Source organism: Hesperophylax consimilis, chromosome 19, assembly GCF_061612785.1.
Source record: "Hesperophylax consimilis isolate HC1 chromosome 19, BYU_Hcon_1.0, whole genome shotgun sequence".
Taxonomy (NCBI): Eukaryota; Metazoa; Arthropoda; class Insecta; order Trichoptera; family Limnephilidae; genus Hesperophylax; species Hesperophylax consimilis.
In genome coordinates, this window is record NC_142854.1 from 8,400,540 (window position 1) to 8,421,469 (window position 20,930).

General features: G+C 36.3%; 1 protein-coding gene across 1 annotated transcript in view; it reads right to left on the reverse strand.

Moving 5' to 3' along the window:
• tow (target of wingless repressor) overlaps positions 1 to 20,930 on the reverse strand; it is a 129,915-nt gene that overhangs the window by 8,003 nt on the left and 100,982 nt on the right. Inside the window, exon 2 of the mRNA XM_089643383.1 lies at positions 851 to 998. Within this exon, the coding sequence (XP_089499509.1) occupies positions 851 to 998 (148 nt within the window). The remainder of the gene's footprint in view (positions 1 to 850; positions 999 to 20,930) is intronic.

The following is a 20,930-nucleotide window of genomic DNA, read 5'->3' on the forward strand; positions in this document are numbered from 1 at the left end:
AATTTAACAATTAATTAATTAACTTAAAACAGTAGGTATATAGCTTACCTAGACACTTTCAGAATCGTAATTGTGAAATTCCATACAATCTAAATTTTTCGTGAAATGGCTTTAGCCGTGTTTGGTGACAATCTCTGAATAACCCCCACAATATTCTTCCCTATCTCAATCCCGCCCCACTACCTTCAGCCTCACAACATACCCCTAATGAGGAATTGCCTAGTCTTCCTGGCTCCTTTAAATCCACCTTTCACATGAGACGTGCTCACTACCTCCCAGCTTCTCTTCATCGGGAAATTAATCAGTCAGCAGTATATCCACCCATATCCTACAGCACGGAGCTTTGGGAATCTCGTGCGGTTTTCCCATTGATAAAAAACAGCATTAGAGCTCACGATCGTGTACCTAGTCAAATTTTCTAAAAGGTGGGGGAGTGTGTTTTTTTTGGTCCTTTATGAAGCCAAAGTATGAGAAGTAACTAACGTACTGGGACGATTTTAACCAGCGATTCCTGTGCATATTTGGAGCTAAAAACTCAAATGTCATTTTGCTGTTCGGTGATATTTTTTTCAATTAAAAACTAAAGCTTAGTGGACCACTTGTTATGCACTCCGTCTCGTTCCAGCAGCGCGGTAACAGACGAGACAGCGCATGCCGCGTATCACGTGATCCGTTGCGACGTGTATCGGTAAGAACAGTGGCGGCGTGTGATTTTATTTATTTTTTAATTGAAATGAAATATATTTCGGGTACATGCTGTTACGCCATGTATAATAAGTAAATACAATATTATGAAAATATGTCAGGAAGGAAAGGAAAAGGTGGAAGATAAAAAAAAAATTATACTCACTGCTGTGCGGCGGCGTGCCCGAGTGCGTGCGGGGGCACGGGGGGCACCAGAGCCTTGCCGGCCGCCGTCCCCTCCGCTCCCGGAGCCCGCGGGTCGGCCGCCGCGACTCCCGCCTCTTCCTCCTCACCATCCTTGGACTCTCCGCCGGCTGAAAGAAGAAGAAGAAGACGTTACTAAGTTACTAAGGTATCTACTAACCACTTCGGATCAAATGTAGATGTATTTGAAAATACAATAGGGATTGAGAGAAAATGAATAATGCACCATCTCATCATAATGACGTCATTAAATCATTGGGATTTTGGTTTCATCTGAAAAAAATTAGGTGTCAGTTTTGTTTTGATATTAAATTTATTTTAATCTTTATTTTGGCAACTGTTATCAAATATATATAACAATAATAATACCATGAATACAATGTAAAGTTAAATTTATTTTAATCCCACATTTACAGCTTTATAAAGTGTGTCCATGTATTTTTTACTGGCTCTGACTCCAGGCAATAATGCCGTATTCTATTATGGATTGTGCTATTGCAAGGGTTTTCCAATAAGAGGTGTTATTTTGATATTCAATCGTAAAAGATCAATGGTTTCGTTGCTTGTGTGGCACGTATCGCCGTCTTGTTGAAAGTAAACGTTGTTCAGATAGATAACATCCAATCCCGGCCATAAAAAAATCATTGATCATCTCTCGATATTGCAATCCATTCACCGTAACTGTTGCTCCAGCCTCATTTTCGAAAAAGTAAGGTCCAATGACTCCACTGGACCATAAACCGCACCAAACAGTCACACGTTGAGGATAGAGAGGCTTTTCAACAATAACTCTTGGGTTTTCCGAGCCCCAGATGCGACAATTTTGCTTGCTGACGAAGCCACCGAGGTGGAAATGGGCCTCATCACTCAAGATGATTTGCATATGATTCACTCAAGAGAATTTTAATAATTTCAATGCGTTGTTGAAGCGTGTATCGTTTCATTTTTATTAATAACGTAGTTTCTACTTGTCAAATGTCATAAAATGACAGTTTCAAAAGTAATATCTACGGAAATAGCGGGCTATTCAAAATAACACCTCTTATTGGAAAACCCTATATAATCAAAACCTCAAACGCGTATCGGGATGTTCAATTACTTGGAAATATTGAATCGAATACTGTATTTTTATATTTTGACATGAGTTCGACTAGTGATGAAATACCGGCATTTTACAATGTTTTCTTCAACTAAAGGCGGTTAAATTAAAGAAAAAATCTCGATTCCATAATACAAAATCCAGTGACGTCACACCCACCACGCTATTTCTTCAAATGTTTGAGGCCATGAGGAAAAAAATGCCTCAGTGCCGATGTCATATTTGGGAATGCTGTGTGGAGGGTCTGTTTAGCGAAAGGAAAGAGAGACTGAGAAGGAAAAAGGTTTTGAGGGGTGGGTAGTAATTTGGATTTTATGTGAATTATTAGATTTTTTTTGAAGATTTTTTTTTTCAATAAAAATGAATTATAATTTTATATTGGTGGACCCTTCTAACGAACAAAAATAGGACCTAATTGAAAGTAGTAATTCAATTAGGTTAGGTATGCCATATTATAATTAATAAAGTGCTAAACCACGTAATGAAATATGAAACAAATTTAATTGGAATTCCCATTAATTTAATAACGGGATCGTGTCCAGAAAATTGCGGGTGGGTACCTACCCAGTAAGTACCTACTCAAAACCACGACGAATGAACGGCAACTATAATTTAACAGCCTAGCAAATAGTAGCGCCCGGAATTGAATCAATATGGCCGCCGACAAATCGCGCAGCTGATTTTGACAGCTACATATCAGCTGTAAATGTCACAGTAGTTTATGACACGAGGGAATTTTTCTGTTTCTCGATTCTCGGTAACAGTGTTTTGCTATTTTTAAATGATTTTTCTGCAAAAAATATTGAGGGCAGGTCACTTCACCCTGAAGTAATTTAAAACCTTAAGGGTCAGCTCTCAAAAATGCGCTAAATGCCATTTTTAATTTAATGCCATGTTTATAATTCAAGCAATACGGCAAACGATTTATCTTTCAATTCTGCATCCACGGATAGTCATGTCTAAGATATCCATCGAATAAAATTGTAAAACTGTAATTCTTTAAATTTTATCAAACATAATAACATGTGTATAATAGATGCAATTTGAAAACCAGCGAAGGCATCTTACGACGTTTTACCTTCATTATTAGATATCTTAATAATTTTACGGGAATGTTGTGGCAATATTATTTTATTATTATTTTATTTTGTGTTCTTTTAATTCATATATATTATCTTACAATCTTTATTTTTACTTTGATTTATTTTTAATATGCACCTCTTGCACAATTTTTTAGACTAACTTTAATTATAATCCTACCGTTTTTCTTTATTATGCTTACTGTTTTTATTTTATTTTTATCGTTATATATTTTTAGGTACAAAAATCTAATGTATTAACTTATATTACCCACGCACAGGCTGCGCCTTAGTGGGTTCCCTTTCCTATTATTATAAAACTTGTAATGTGAAATATATAAATTGGGAAAAAATAAAGGAAATAAAAAAAAAAAAAAAAAAATACAGTGTACAAAATGAGATTCAAAAGAAAGAGAGTCACTGCACGCCAATGTTACAGGGTGCATCAGAACAGACAGTGCAGTTTTGAAGGGCCGGTACATCCCTTGTACTGGGGGTAGGAACCTAGGAAGGGTCTCATTGTCTCGCGAGGGTCGTGCGGTTTTCAGTCGTTACCATGGTTTAGTCCGGACAATACCAGAGCTTCGTCGTCCGCACGTTTCTTGAAAATGGCCGTTCTTTCATCGCCACCCAGAGGGCATTCCAAGCGACTTCTTCCTGTTCACACCTTGCAAGAACTCAAGGATCGAATTCGGGAGGAAATCGCCGCTATACCCGCTGAGATGTGTCAAAATGCGGCCGAAAACTATTACTATTTTATAAGTGCGCCGGTTTTTTTAATAAGCCCCCCTTAAACTGCACTGTCTATTTTGCCGCACCCTGTATGTATGTACGTGTCCATAGTTTGGCAAACTTTTCTAAATATTTAGACCTATTTTTATTCGTCATGCTCGGACATTCCTTCAAAACTTTGCATATTTTACGAGATGATGTATCGTCTGAAAATAATACTGGAAGCTGTCGCTATTCCTTTGAAGTAAATCTCTCATCAGTAATAAGAATACTTACCATGACTTATGTATAATATTTCTCCGTTTTAATGCTCAATTTTTTTGTTTTAATTTTTCACATAAATCTTTAAAGTACATAAAATGTCTGTTCTGCTAAAAACATTCAACTAAACACATGTTTTATGGCGCCCTGTTTGATTTTTGCATTCATATGAGATTCCAAGATATTTCAAAGCCCGTAATGGATATAACGTTGTGCTTTACTTTGCTTCCAGAATTTGCAGACATAAAATACCATGCAAAATTCATGACGCCAGAGCATTGGAGATTGCAGCAGAGGGCTTTCACTGGCACATATGTACAATAAGTTTTTGTGCAATGAAAAAATAAACTTTTTAATATATAGATTCTACTTTTTCTAATGCGGTGAAGACGCGCCTATATTTTATCATATTGTTGTTTTTCGTTTGAAGTTGAAGGTAAGTGAGAGAAGAAAAATATATCTTTTATCTAATATATGTATATTATAAAAGAAACCCGTGTTTCCCTACCCGCCTACTTTTTTTCACAACCAACCACTGCCACCCACCGGTGGTTATGGTGGTAGATAGCCCTTGGTGTCACATCGAAAGTAAGAGAGTTTGGTGGGGGTGGCTTAGCATGGATGGGAGTCAGTCATTGCTTTGTTATGAGAAGACCGCGAATGCTTCAGATTATTTCAGCATGAGCCCGCCAACTGTGTTGGTGAGTCTGGAAGGTTCCATAAAATTCACGAAGGTTCTCGAATGCTCTAGAAGGTTCTGAAAGGAGAACGTTCAAGAACGTTCTATAAGGTTCCAAACTGTGTGGCGGAGTGTGTCTGTAAATTCCGCAAAGTTCGAGAATACTCTTGAAACTTCTTGAAGGAGCCACTACAACTCGTGGCGGGGTACAGCTAGCTTTTATTATAAAATTGTAAATTATCATTTCATTCACTTTCATGTTCCCACCATTAGATCAAGGTTGTTATTGTGACAATTATACCACGTTTTTAGGCTACAATTCTGTTATACATATATACTTTGCACACTATTGTTAACCCTTATGCTATGTTAGCTGATGTTTCTAATTACAAATTTTAGCAGTGCTTATTTTAACGAGGTCAGTAAATAACAGGTTCTTGGATTGGTTTTTGTTTCTTCTTAATTCCTTTCACAAACTTTATAATAATGTATTTTATTTTACGTAATTGTAAAAAGCATTCACTATGTGGCTCATCATAATTTACAATAAAAACACATAAATTTGTTTTTTACCACTATAGGTTTGACCACTCTATCGGTTTCGGAAGAACCCTTCCTTCTTCCTTTTTTTCCGAAACCGGTAGAGTGAAAATAAAACTATTGTGTGGTCAAAAACAAATTTATGTGTTTTTATTGTATTTTATTTTATCTTTTGTCTTGTTTACTTATATAATTTCACAATTTTTTATTTTCTTTCTTCTTTTTATATTGTAATATGACTGTCGATAACTATCATCTTTATAAATGGCACTTCCGCCGTTCTTTCTACATAAATAAATAAGACTGCAAAATCATTTGATAAAACTTTTGATATTTGTCAGTAACTACTTATCATTTCAAACATTAAATACAAATGCAAGCTGACTCAATTGTTGAAGTTTCAATTAAGAATTGTCGTTGAGATAGTGGCGTTTCCTCGGAAAAAATGTATTATTCCTTATTAGAAATTTAAAAAAATGTTACACAGAAAATATAAGATAAATTGTGGTTTTGATGTTTTAAATAGGAAAAAATTAAAAATATTATTTTTGAAAGCGAGTTCTACTTCTAGTATAATTGTTTGTATTCCCACAGGGGCGCAGAAGGGGGAAGGATATAATAGGGGGGTAGTTGTGTCACAGGGTGGTCTCGCATAACGAGTAACGACCCTTGGCCCCGGCCCAGGTGCGCCACTGTTCAACGCTCACTTGCTGAAAATGAAAAATCAATATGGCGAGACGCCGCGGTACAGTTAAGTTTACCGCAAGTCCGTATCGTTCGAAAAACTCGAGTCAACCCTGTCAAGGACTGACAGACTGACTGACAACCCTGGTGGAGTAACAGATGTGAATTTATTATTCATATTAGAGAAGACGCATTAAAATTCATAAAATATTGTAATGATTGTAGGATTTGAGAAGCTGAAACTATTTATATAGGGTGTATCGGCACGAACCCGACAAACTTTAACCAGCTATTCCTTAACACATTTGGAGTAAAAAATGTGCTAAAATGGGCACTTTGCTGTTCGGTAACATTTTTTTCAATTAAAAAACAATAAATAAATAAATAAATCCACACTCCGTCACTGTCATTGGCATTGTCAACATGTGTGTTCTCGTGTTCAACAGCTGTTATTAGCAAGTGTGTCAAAAAGCGTCCTCGCTCTTTCATACGCACTAAATAATAATAGTTAAAAATGAGACGAATGGTGGCATGCCATTTCGTTGTGATTGTAAAAGCGCGCAAATATAGGTACGTACGTAAATTATTCAACAAAACTTGAATAAAATATTGCCAGACGGGTTTTCAAACTTTAACAAAGGATAAAACATTGGTGACATGTGGTGAAAATATGAATGGTAAATTTTTTATTAAAAAAAAATGTTACCGGACAGTAAAGTGCCCATGACATTTTTTACTCCAAATGGGCTAAGGAATAGCTGGTAAAAGTTTGTCGGGTACGTGCCGATACACCCTGTATAATAGGTACTAGTGGACTTGGCCACGCTTCGCTATTGCGAATATCTTCCTCGGGCGTCCCCGGCTTTTTCCATCATTCACTACCGCACACCACAATTTTACTGTTATTTATTGTGTTATGCGGTATTTATTGTGGTTACTGTTATATATTGGGGGTAAAGTGCACTAAATTCGGGTTAAAATTTTTTCAAAATTACTACGTTTTAAGGTTTTTTTAGGTAAAAAAGTTGAATTATTTGTATGGGAAAATTTCTGTGGAAACATATTTTAGTTTTGGTCTAAAAAGTAATTATTCTTTTTTTATTTTTAGCATTATTTTGAATCACCTCCCGAAGTTAGTGCACTTTACCCCCGGACACCCTGTATATATATATAAACAATTTTTGTAACCATTTATTGGATAACTAATACCCCTGCCATAGGTCACCCCATGTATTTCGCTACGTTTGGTGATTTAGAAGGAGTGTCCGGGTTCATGGTGTGAGGTTTGTCTAGGTCTTGGCGGTGGATGCGTTTGCCCCATTGACTAAATTAGACACATCAATGGTTTGCCCACGTACTACTCTGCGTGGTGGGTCGGATCGGGAGAGACTGGTTGAGGGAGACCTTTTGACCTATCCAGCCGGACTCTCTATCGACCCATCGTCTTGCACCGCAGTGGGAGGGATGGATTCATTCGTCTGTCACTCCTGGACACATTGACCCCGAAATTCCTACCCACCCTTCATACAATTTTCCTTAAGGCGATGCACTACGTCGTGTAATATTTTGATTCGAGCCGCTATCAATAACACACCTTACGTAGATGGCGATAAGATTTAAATTCCCGCTTAACACAATCCAACTGTTTTGATTTATGCAAGAAAAAAACATGTCCAAAAAGTGCCTTTTATTTTATTTTGTGGATGTTCAGACATAAATTTTTTTTTTCGATCATTTTTTAAATAACTTAATTTGCCAAATTATACAATAAAATCATAACTGAAAATGGGTTCGTAAGTAGGAGATTTTAAACTTTAAAGCAGTTTTCATAGGCCTACACATTATTTTTTTCTGGGCTTATAAAATACTCGATTATTTCAAAGGCCAAAATGTATTCTACTCGCAGTATTTAATTAAAGCATCTGAAACATTTCTAGGCGACCAAATTTTCAAACCAAAAACACATGATTTTAAAGTACTACGTAGTGCATCGCCTTAACAGAACTTTCTATCATATCATATCTATATCTAAAACACCCCCAACACAGCATCCCCAAAGATGAAAAACGCCCTATTGGATTTTTTTACCTCAGGGCCTCCTGTAAAAGAAAATATACATTATGTATCCACCTACAATACGTGTTTCACGAGAAACATCGCGTTCTTTTCGGGGTTACTATTATTATTCGAATCGCAATATGCAAAAAAGCCATTGTTCAAAAAAAGAATAATAATATCGGTATGTATTTTTTTGTGTCATTGTTCCCTAGCAATGAAATTGGCAGAAATCGGGGTTAGAAGTTTTCTGGAAATTTATCACGGTTAAAAAGAGGAGAAAAAAATATAACTTTTTTTTTAAATTTCTTTTCTTTGATTTCTTTATTTTTCTTATAAAAAATGCCCTTGAATCCGAGACATTTAGATTCATATTCCCACTTTGAGAATTATATTACCTACAGACCTAAGCATTTCATTTCGTTTCACTAAGCATAATTGTTCGGCATATCATAATAAAAATCATTTATTGTATGAATAACAGAACAATGTGAATATTTTTCAAATAAAAAAACGCAGAGGAAAGAAATTAACTCGAAACCTCTGACTTTGCAGGAGGGCATTCTGTCACTGTGCTATTGAGATGAAGCAAAACGGTCGAGTTAAAACAGGACTTCGCTAAGCTAAGTCAATTATTTATTTATTATTCTCAATCACTGCATTTGCGTAGCAAATTCTTCAATAGAACGAGACGACCCTCGACAGTTTGTTCGCCCTCATTAGGGAGAGATCTCTTATTAAGTTATTCAGACGGGAGAGTGGAGAAGGGAAGGGGACGGTTGGATAGAGAAAAGGTTAAGGGTCGAAAATAGAACATGAAAAGGAATATGGAATAATCAGACTAAGCCCAGTCTGTGTGGGCCAGTCGATTATAATTTTTCTTGCCGGAGGTTTTTGTTGAAAAATTATATAAATTTAAATAAATCCTACGTGACCGATATAATACAGAGGCGTAAAACGCTGGCGTTCGGCTGTATCGAAATACTCACGATCGCATTGTTTATGTGCGTACTCTAACCTAACCTAACATTACTTAACCAAACCTAACCTAAGATATCAGTACCTAACGTAACCTACTAAAACCTTACCTACTATAACCTAACATAACCTAACCTAACTATACCTAACCAAACATAACCTAACCTTACCTAGTTAAACCTAAACAAACCTAACCTACTATAACCTAACCTTATTATATCTTAATGATAAACTAATGCTAATAAGAAAAGTATTTTTATGCATAGCATTAAGGAATACAAATTCTTATAAGCAATAATTAGTCGCCTGAAATATCCATACATATTGAAAATATCTCCCGAGTAAAAATATCTTACCTAACCTTAACTAACCTTACTTAACCTTACCTAACCTTATCTAACTTTACCTAACCTTACCTAACCTTACATAACCTTACCTAACCTTACCTAACCTTACCTAACCATACCTAACCTTGTTATGTATTAATGATAAACTAATGTTAATAAGAAAAGTATTTTTATGCATAGCACAAAGGATAACAAATTCTTATAAGCAATAATTAGTCGCCTGAAATATCCATACAAATTGAAAATATCTCCCGAGTAAAAATACCTTACCTAACCTTACCTAACCTTACCTTACCTTACCTAACCTTACCTAACCTTACCTAACCTTACCTAACCTTACCTAACGTTACCCAACCTTACCTAATCTTACCTAACCTTACCTAACCTTACCTAACCATACCTAACCATACCTGACCTACTATAACCTCACCTAACCTTACTTATGCAAACCTAACCTAACCAAACCTAACCTAACCAAACCTAACCTAACCAAACCTAGCCTAACGTAATATAACCTGACATAACCTATTTTTTTTTAATATGAATATTGAACTGTGAGACTGTTGTATCCCCAATGTGTGTATGTAGTGAGGCAGAAGATAATGGGGAGGAGAAGGAGATGGGGAAGTAGACTTAATTTGACTTAGTTCACAACCTAACATATGTTTGATAATAGGTAAGTACCTACTTTATCGCTTGTCTGAATCTTTCACACAATAAGTTCCAATTACGAAATGACATTTAAATTCAAAGCAAATTTTAGTTCATTGAACCAGATTTCACGGGGATCAGAGACAACCGAAGCCACTATGTTTGATTCCGCTGACTATTGTGGCCAACTGAATCAATTAGCGTAAAAGTTCATTATAAAAAAACAGTTTTGTCGGAAATTTGTTTTTATTTAATATATACTAATTTCTTTATATGGTTCGGGTATATATTAGGGTAGGCACAGCTTATGGAAAGGCGCCCTTATGGAACACACCCCACGGTATAATAAAGTATAGTAGTCTACGATGTGGGCGTGTTAGTCCCTTTGGTATATAACTATAAATATAACTCGGATACTTCAAAACTTCCTCTTTTATGTTGATATATCAAATAAAAAGCCCAAGGTATACAATTAGTATGTCGCTCGTGTAGCCTAGAGTTCTTTTTGCCATGGTGAAATATATAATCATTACGATTTTTTATACACAAGAGTCCCAACTGCTCCTAACTATCTGGAGCCAGTGAGACTATGAAGAAAGCTGAAGATAATTGGGAGGGTAAGGATGTGGAAGAGAAAGGTGGGTTAACCTGGCTATTTAGTTTTGGTCACTAAACACGGCCAAAGCCTCTTAAATTCTGAATAGTGGTCTTACACCAGGGCGATACTACGAGTATCTTCCACTCTGGACCGTGCGGCAAATATACTATATATTATCTTAAATAAGTAAATTGTGAAATAACACAAATTAACCTAAAAAAATAACTCTAAACCTAACTCGACAATGGAGGCCGTCAAAGATATAATTATAAATAGTTATCGGTATAGCGAATATAAAAAACCTGGGCCTTCAACGGCCGCAAAATGCATGTTTTCGTTTTTTTACTATATATGATAAACCAGAGCTTCCCAATCTTCTCCACAGTAAAGCTACAAGTATACTCTACAATTTTTTACACACCATTTTTTTGTAATTAGAGTTGCCTTGTTGAAAAAACTTTACTAGAAAGTTTTTCGTAGATCATCCCCAAAATTTCGCGGTATATAAGTGCAACCCAGTGTATTTTTTTTTCAAAAATTTATCAAACACATATCTAACTTGCTGCTTATGTGAGTTAATTAAAACAATGTAAATGTTAATGCAATTTAGTTGAGTCGTTTTGAGTCCCCGGGGTGTTAACTGGTCAACTGATTGAGTGGAAAATGACTTCACCTTTTACAAGTAGTTAAGTAAAGTCAATAATACTAAATACCGACGCTATAAAATACTTGTAATCGCAAGGCGAATCAAGAATGGACTGTAAAATTAATTGTGAACTTTGAAGTTGACACAACGATGGTTAGAGATGATGAACATGGAGTAAGAAAGGAATCCGACTTATCCTACTGTTAGTTAACGATGTTGACGGTTTTACTCACAGGAGATGATTTATTTCTCACGCAACTTCCACAACATCTGGGTTGGATAAGAAACACAATGAGGGAACCGAATATGTTCACTGCACAGGCCTTCTACCCTGAGTTGATATCAATAAAAGCACTGATCACAAAGAGATGTTCATCAAACCGGCTTCATCAATAAACTGATTTGACAGTTACGTTTATTGTTGTAAATGTCACACAAACGTGGGTACAGTCGGATAATGACAGGTACTTGTAGGTAATAGGATGAGAAAATTGCAAGGACAATGTTAAAGGAACATAGTTGCGTCAACAATACTTTTAAGAGGTGGTTCATAAAAATATCATAAAAAATATATGAAAATATCATTGAAAAATTCGACATCCATTTTTTTATAGCGGAATAACTTTAAAATTAATAAAACCTCAAATTTTAATATTAAATCACCAAAAAATATGGCTTTAAGAAGATGATGTTGATAGGTCTTAGGACGGGTTGTTTCGGAGAATTTGAACAATTCTTCAAATTTCAAAGTTAATGTTCAAGAACTGTGAAAGATTTTTTCAAGATCTGTTGTTACTTTAGTTCTGTCAAGCAACTGGCCTATAATGTTGTAATAACAGAAATTGAATAGGACTTTCACAGAACAGTGATACAGTTAAAGATGACTTTGTCGACTTAGCTCAATAATCAGAGCTCTTCCTCGGCAAGGAAGAGGTCTTTTTCTGTCTGAAATATTACCACATGATGAAAAGGATAGCAATTCAAAGAATATATAATATATATGGGAGTTAAGGCCCCGTAGTAAGCGTTTAAACACGTTTTTAAAGGGAGATTTGTAAATACGAATGATAGAGGGAGCGCGCTTATATTATGAAACGAAAATGGTAAAAATATTTAATAAAACACGACTCGTTTGAAATTGGGCAAAAATCTCTCAACAAATGGTTTAGTTGCATTTAAAGATATACTGTGAATATTTTCATGCCTATAACATATTAAATAACAGAACAAAACGTGTTTTTAATAATTTTAGGAGCTTGCTTTTGAATGTTTTTCTATCGAGGGAATTTCAAATAATTAACGTTCCGGCGTAACAAATGTATTGATATTATCTTCAAAAATTGCATATATTTTTTTAGAACTTTAAAACTTACTAACTAAACTAAGAGTTAAAGAGAAACTTGTTATAAATCGGTAGAAATCTTAATGCTTGAAGTTCCACTAGTTCAGTAAAACCTCGTGCGATTTCTCACTAATGTAACTTCACTCTATTGAATAAAGAGTTGTTAATTCATATAACCAACTGTATCTCTTTTCTGATATGATAAGTAGTTCAATTTTGAAAATTGAAAGTTCTTTGAACTTGAATAACATTACGAATTACGCATGAAAATTTCACATGAGTTAATAACACACGCACCAACAACCGAAATTGAAATGTTTTTAATTCGACATTTGAGCAATGGGATATACACATGCCAAAATCACCATTCTCTTGATGTATCTATTGAGAGAACTATATGTACCCGACCCGAATACAGAACAAGATACAGAACACAGAGTCCCAACTGCCCCCGTTGGGGTGTGTTGTGAGGCTGAAGGAAATAGGGGAGTTGAATATACAGGGAAGAGAGGAAGGTGGGGAAGTACCTGGCTATTCAGATCTGGTCACCAAACACGGCCAAAGATATTTCAAGTAACGTTTCAATTTTGAAAAGTGACTTTCACCAGGGCAATACCGAAAGGATCATTCGCTCTGGAACGTGCCGCAAGTACACTATACAAATTAAGGCGAAGCTTAATGCTAAATCACTATTTGATTAATCTTTATAACGAATTGGTGTACATTATGAATACCAAAAAATATTCTTAAGATAAATTGAAGATTTTCCTATTGTTTCGCATGAGTAGAATACAAATAAAAATATAAATTACTCAGTAAAAAATATAAATGTAAGCTACTAAACAAAAAAAAAATTTCAATAGAAATGTATGAACGCGTAAAGTAAACAACTTTAAAAAAATATTTTACAGTATTATAGCTAAGATTATCTGTGACAGTTTCACTTGATTAACTTTTTTGCTTTCTTTTAAAATTATTTACAAAATAAATAAAATCCAGTTATGTGCTGGAAATCGAACGTTTCTAAACTCCGTTTGTCAAGCGATTGTAATGCCTTTTACCTACAATATAAAGCTGGGTCCAGACATGTTCTTTTGTCCGTACCGTACCTCCGTTTCGTACCAGCGTCGCGATCCAAAAACTCTGGACGCATCATCTTTTGTCCGTACCGTACCTCCGTTTCGTATCCGCGTCGCGATCAAGAGCCCGTATCTCCGTAACGTCGCTGCGATCATCGCGTGTCCATTTCCTCCCACCATGTCGTCGACTGCGGAAGTGTTTGAGAATTTGACGATTGCTTGCGCGTCCTTCATTGTTATTCACAATAATATAACGAAAAAAAAACAAAAAAGGCGACGTTGGTGGGAGTTAGAATTGTTCAAAAACAGAGAAAGATGTAAGACGCCGCGAACACGTCCAGACTGGCGCAGACCCGTACCGTATCGCCTTTGAACGGGCCGAAAAACCGACTCGCGATGGATCGGAGCGTACCTCTATCCGTATCGAGATGCCGTACCACCGTACCGTACCGAACGGGCGTCCAAACTAGCGTTCTTGATCGCGACGCTGGTACGAAACGGAGGTACGGTACGGACAAAAGAACATGTCTGGACCGAGCTTAAGGTATACCAAGAATACACACATTTTTGGCTTGTAGCTTGACCAAATTTACTTGCGCACGTCGGTTTTTGAACTCGCGACCTCTAGATTGCTTGTCGAGAGCCTTACTCCTCGATTACAAAGGCCGTCAAAAAGGGTGATGATGATGACCTATTAAGAATTCTAATCTCTGAACCACCCCATTGAACTATCTTTTGCTGGCTTCAAATAAACAAGTCATGTTTGTGTTTTAGAGAATTGAAGGTATCTACGTATTTCCATTCCCCACCTGACTTCTAATTCAGCTCGGGAACGAAGATAAATTGCACGCAGGCAACGGAGGGATAAAAGTGGGTAACACTGGGGAGTTGTTGCCACACTGAGGTACGGTGGAGAATACTGAGAGATAGTAAAAGATTCTGTTTAAAGCGATGCACTACGTCGTGTAATATTTTAAATTGAGCCGCTATCAATAACAACCCTTACGTAGATGGCGATAAGGTTTAAATTCCCGCTTAACACCATCCGCCTGTTTTGATTTATGCAAGAAAAAAACATGGCCAAAAAGTGCCTTTTATTTTATTTTGTGGATGTTCAGGCATAAATATTTTATAAATAACTTAATTTTCCACATTATACAATAAAATCATAACCGAAAATGGGTTCGTAAGTAGGAGATTATGAACTTTAAAGCAGTTTTCATAGGCCTTTACATTATTTTTTTCTGGGCTTATAAAAAAACTTATCTAAAAAATACTCGATTATTTCAAAGGCCAAGATGTATTCTACTCGCAGTATTTAATTAAAGCATCTGAAACATTTCTAGGCGACCAAATTTTCAAACCAAAAACACATGATTTTGCATTACTACGTATGGCATCGCCTTAATACCATTGCATTAAGTTTAAAGCGGCCGCTACACTACTCGCTTCGACGCTTCGACGAAGTCCTCGACGAAGTTAGCCGAAGATCGAAGTGCGTGCCCACACACTCGTGCAACTTCGCGAGTAACTCAGTCCACCCAATCAGTGATTGGTTTATTTATGCCGTGACGCTTCGAGTCCTTTGACTCGGGCGCATTTACCGACAACAATCGGAAGTCGGGCGAAGCGAAGCGAAGTTGCCCGAAGCGAAGCGAAGTTCGTGCCCACACTATCGTATTCGGTCAACTTCGATCTACTTCGCGAGTAGTGTAGCTGGGCTATAAGGAATATATGACTGTCTGGTGCAATTTGATGGGAGCACTCTCCCCAATAAAGACTCCATTGAAATGCTTGGAGTTACTATATCAGACCAGCTCAAGTATCGGGGATCCATAGAAGCCAGAGTAAATCAGGCCTCCAAAAAGTTGGGCGTCTTGTACAGGGCTAGGAGATTCTTCAACAGTGACCAGCTGCTGACCCTGTACAAGTCTCAAGTCCGCCCAACTATTGAATTTGGGAGCCACCTTTGGGCTGGTGCCCCAAAATACTTGATAAACCTGCTTGAATCTGTGCAAAGGAGAGCGATCCGTCTGATTGACAACCCGCTGTTAACAGACCGATTGCCTTCTCTAATGCATAGACGCAATGTAGGCATGCTGTGTCTGTACTACAGGTATTTCAATGGAGCCTGCTCCAAGGAGCTAGCAGCATTGATTCCTGATGCACCGGTGCACGTGCGCGAAACTCGACGGACACGAACTGAACACCCGTTCACGGTTGACGTTGGCTTCATGAGAACGGGCCGTTTTTACGACTCGTTTTTGTGTAAGTCGGCTCGTATGTGGAACGAGCTACCGGCATCTATTTTTCCTCCCTCCTATAATCCGAGCCTCTTCAAGGCCCGCATTAACAAATCCCTTCCTACAGCCCCTACCTTATTCCGCCTCACAACGCCGCCCAACCGGGTGGTGACATAGTTCCCCTGTCTGTACACTGCACAGGCAGGGAAACTCTTGTGAGGTGTCACATAAAAAAAAAGCTTTTTCGCATTTTTTTAACAATGGAACTTATATATTGTATTTATATATAGGGTACGTTTTTTGTTCTTACTCTCAGTGTCACCCTGGTAGTGGACTATAATTCAGAATCGAAACGTTGTTGCTTGAAGTTGCTTTTGCCGTGTTTGGTGCTCGTTTGGTGTTTGGTGTTTCAGCCGCACAACATACCCCAATTGGTGATGCCACAATATGACTGGCTCCCAACGGTCCGGAGCAGTTGTGACTCTTGTGCGGTATTGACATAAAAAATAAACCACAGGTACAAAATTATCTATTGAAAATCCAGAAGATTATTGGTGGAAGATATAACAAAGAAAGAAGTCGCGTGTCGCGCTGAATCTACGTGACTGGTTGGTATGAGTGTAATTTCATTTGAGTTCAAAATCATTTTAAAAATGTTCCGTGTCTTCATCAGAAAGCCATCAATTCATTAATTTTTCAAAAGAATTTCAAACATTCCCCGGTTATGAATAACCTCATATTTTTTGCGAAAGCATTATTTGATTTTTCAAATTATATAAAGATTTATGCAATAATAAATCTTTTGTGACCTACCTGTTCAAATTGGTAGAGTGGGAATTAAAATTCATCCATAGACTACGGAAAAGTAGAGCGTAGAATCCACAGACCACAGACATAAGGTTATGTAGAAGCAGTGCGTAAAGAAAAATGCAACCAATCTTAAAATAACAGAGAATTAAATGCCTTATGCCGTTGCCGTGCACAAATTATAAAAAATAGACAATTTCTCAATACTGTATAGTACAGTAATAAACGTTCACAATCAGTAATAAACACATATTACAGTCGTTTTTATCAACGTGAATAAAATAAAAAATTAAATTGCTGTGATAGAAAATATTAATAAGTTCAAAAATGAATTAAGAAAATATGTCTATCTCAATTATTAATGTTTCTTTTTTTATTGAAATATTTAAAGAAAGATTATGTTTGCCAAACAATGTACATGTTTATATGTTTATAAAACTATTAGCACACACGAAGATGTGAGCTAACTTAAGATTAATAAATAAATTAAAAAAATAAAAGTTTTTAATACAGGGTTTTCCAATAAGAGGTGTTATTTTGATTTTAAATCGTAAAAGATCAATGGTTTCGTTGCTTGTGTGGCACGTAGCGCCGTTTTGTTGAAATTAAACGTTATCCAGATCAATACCATCCAATTTTGGCCATAAAAAAATCATTAATCATCTCTCGATAGCGCAATCCATTCACCATAACTGTTGCTCCAGCCTCATTTTCGAAAAAGTAAGGTCCAATGACTCCGCCGGACCATAAACCGCACCAAAAAGTCACACGTTGAGGATAAAAAGGCTTTTAAACAATAACTCTTGGGTTTTCCGAGCCCCAGATGCGATAATTTTGCTTGTTGACGAAGCCACCGAGGTGGAAATGGGCCTCATCACTCAAGATGATTTGCATTTGATTCACTCAAGTGAATTTTAATAATTTCAATGCGTTGTTGAAGCGTGTATCGTTCCATTTTTATTAATGGCGTAGTTACTTCTGGTCAAATGTCAAAAAAAGACAGCTTTAAAAGCAACATCTACCGAAATAGCGGGCTATTCAAAATAATACCTCTTATTGGAAAACCCTGTATAATTCCAAATGAACATGCTACACTTCCACTTAATATAGCTACGTAAAGTTACGTATAGACGACAAATTATGTCAAATAATGGCCACCATCTCAAACTGTACGAAAATTGATACTAAACTTGAACATGATCTTTTATCATAACGAAACCAAATAAAAACGATCCTTTAGAAAACATATATAAAAACACAGTGTAAATCGCCCATTTAACTATATAAACCAGATATATATAGTAGCGAGGAGGGGAAGGAGATGGGGAAGAAGGTGGGGGAGTTCCTGGGTATTCAGATCTGGTCACATAACACGGCTAAAGCTATTTCAGGCAATGTTTCAATTCTGAATGGTGGTCTTCACTTGGGCCATTCTGTGAGTATCTTCCACTCTGGAACGTGCCTCAAGTATACTATATATCATTTTAAATAAATAAAATGGAAATTAACGCAAAATCGTCAATTAAAATTTACTTGCGCACGCTGGGATCTTAACCCGTGACCTCCGAATTACTAGTCGACAGCCTTACCCCTCGACCACGGAAGCCGTCAAACCAAACTGCACGGATCACAGCGGATCTATAATGAAAAGTAATGCATTTTAAATGTAGGTAAAAACGAAGACAGAGCGCCGTTGTGCGTAGACGCGATTTGAAGTAATTTGGGTGAATGATGTTAACCTTTTAACATTTTTCGGCGACTTAGCAGGGGTGCCCGGGTTCATGGGGTGAAGTTAGTCTTTGTCTTGGCGGCGGATGCTCTTACTCATCTTCTACGTAGCGAGTGGGATCGAGAGAGACTGGTCGAAGGAGACAGTTTGACATCTCTTCTAGTCAATTCTAAATCAGTGGCAAAGGGTGCAAAGCGGACAACCTTTTCTAGGGGTGAGTTCGGTGGAGTCTCTAAAAGTTGAAAGAGCAGAACGTCTCAACGAAAAGAAGGAAACTGCGAAGAAAACTAACCCGAAGTTATTTCCATTTCAATTTAAGCTCGTCAGCGCATTTTAAATTGATTTAAAAAATATTATTACCACATTAAGGAAACAACTTTTTATGGATAAGTAGGTCACTAGCTAATTTTTAACTGAGATTAAAATATACCTAATGATAAAATAATCTTTCAAATTATAAATGGATATATTTATCCAAGACACTATTTACATTGCAATTAAATTCGGGCAGAATCTTGCAATCACGTAGATAAATGAGAATTGCTAATTTATAAAGAATCTCTTCAAATTATTGGTAATCCGGTTAATATGGGATAGCAGGCCTTAATAACCTAATGAATTAACAAGTTTCATGGATGTCGGAAAATGTGTTCATAATTTTTTTTTATCTTTTCGAATCTGGTCATTATATATTATCAAGACAAATACACGTGCATGAACACGTGTTCTGATATATTAGGAATGTATTAAAAGTTTATCAGGATGCAGCCCGCAATCCCGTTTTTAACCGAATTACCAATATTTTGAAGAGATTTTTAAAAAATTGGCAATACTCATTTTTCTAGTCTAGTTCTCATTAGTCGAAGTATGATATAGTGATGTCGGATTAGTGTCATTTTTCTAGTCTAGTTCTCATTAGTCGAAGTATGATATAGTGATGTCGGATTAGTGTCATTTTTCTAGTCTAGTTCTCATTAGTCGAAGTATGATATAGTGATGTCGGATTAGTGTCATTTTTCTAGTCTAGTTCTCATTAGTCGAAGTATGATATAGTGATGTCGGATTAGTGGTAAAGCCAAGCCCCTGCAAGGCTCAGGTCCTGGGTTCAATTCCTATATTTTCATCTTTAATGATTTAATATTACGATTTGAGGTTTTACTCAATAAGCACAATAAAAAACACAATAAATAACACAATAAAAAATATTGCATATTCATTCTAGACTTGTCAAAAGATGTCACATACTAAAAAATTAAATGTATTTGCCCTAGACAATTTAGATTATAATTAAAATCGGATAGAATCTTAATAACTTATGAAGTTCTTAGTCGAAGTATACAGTTAAATATGACTGAAGGGGATAGGGTTGGATTAGCTCAGTGGTATAACAAAGCCCCGGCAAGGCTGAGGTCCTTGGTACAATTCGTAAATTCTACAGAATCGTTTTCTGATTTTTCTCTCTCACATTTTTCGTTTGAGAGCTGTTAGTATTACCTTTAATGGTGAAAAATAATTTATTTTCGTAGATAATAACAAAAGGATGTGATATACAACCAAACTTCAGGGACTATCAAAGCGGGTTTTGAACAATTTTGGTGTTGATTCAGAGCCAAGGAGTTCTGCAGGTACAGTTCTACGGTTTCTACATGGATATGCCCCCGCATAACCATTTTCAACCGATTTATAACAAGTTTCTCGTTAACTCTGTAAGGTTTTGAGTTCCAAAATAAAAAGTTATTTTTGAAGATAATATATGTACATTTATTATGCCCAAACATTAATTAGGTATATGAAATTACCTCAATAGAATAAAATCGTAAATTAAGCTCCGAAAGTTATTAAAAACACGTGTTCCTGTTATTTAATATGTTACAGAAATGAAAAAATTCACAGTGTATCTTTTAATGTAACTAAAGTATTTGATGACAGATTTTTGCTCAATTTCAAACTAGTCGTGTTTTAGTAAATATTTTCGCTGAATTATAATCGATTTTTTTAATATTAGCGCGCTCCCTCTAACATTCACATTTACATATCTCAATTTCAAACCATCTTTGAACGCTTACTACGGGGCCTTAATGTTAAGTATAATATTACTATCGTTGAAAATTCCGCCTCTTTTAGGTTATAGGTCATGCAATAACCAATGAACTCACTCAAAGTAGGTACTCGTAGACAGGTAGGTAGCAAGATAGGAACGCTTCGCATTGTCTGGAGTGTTCCGGTTAGGATGCTTTTTGTATTGGCGAGACGTTCTAGATAAATCTCGTAGCATCGCTACACTTGTAAAAAAAATATTGCTCTATGAAATTTAAATATTGTATATTATATTGGTAAACCATAGACAGTGTGAAGCAGGCTAACTCCATATTAAATAAACCTTCTATTTTTCTGTCGCTATTACTGTGCTATTTTTAGTCCAATAACTTTGTCGCCTGAAATGGGGGGGGTGTATCTTGCCTCAGATTGGCAGTTCTGATTTTTTGCTGAGTT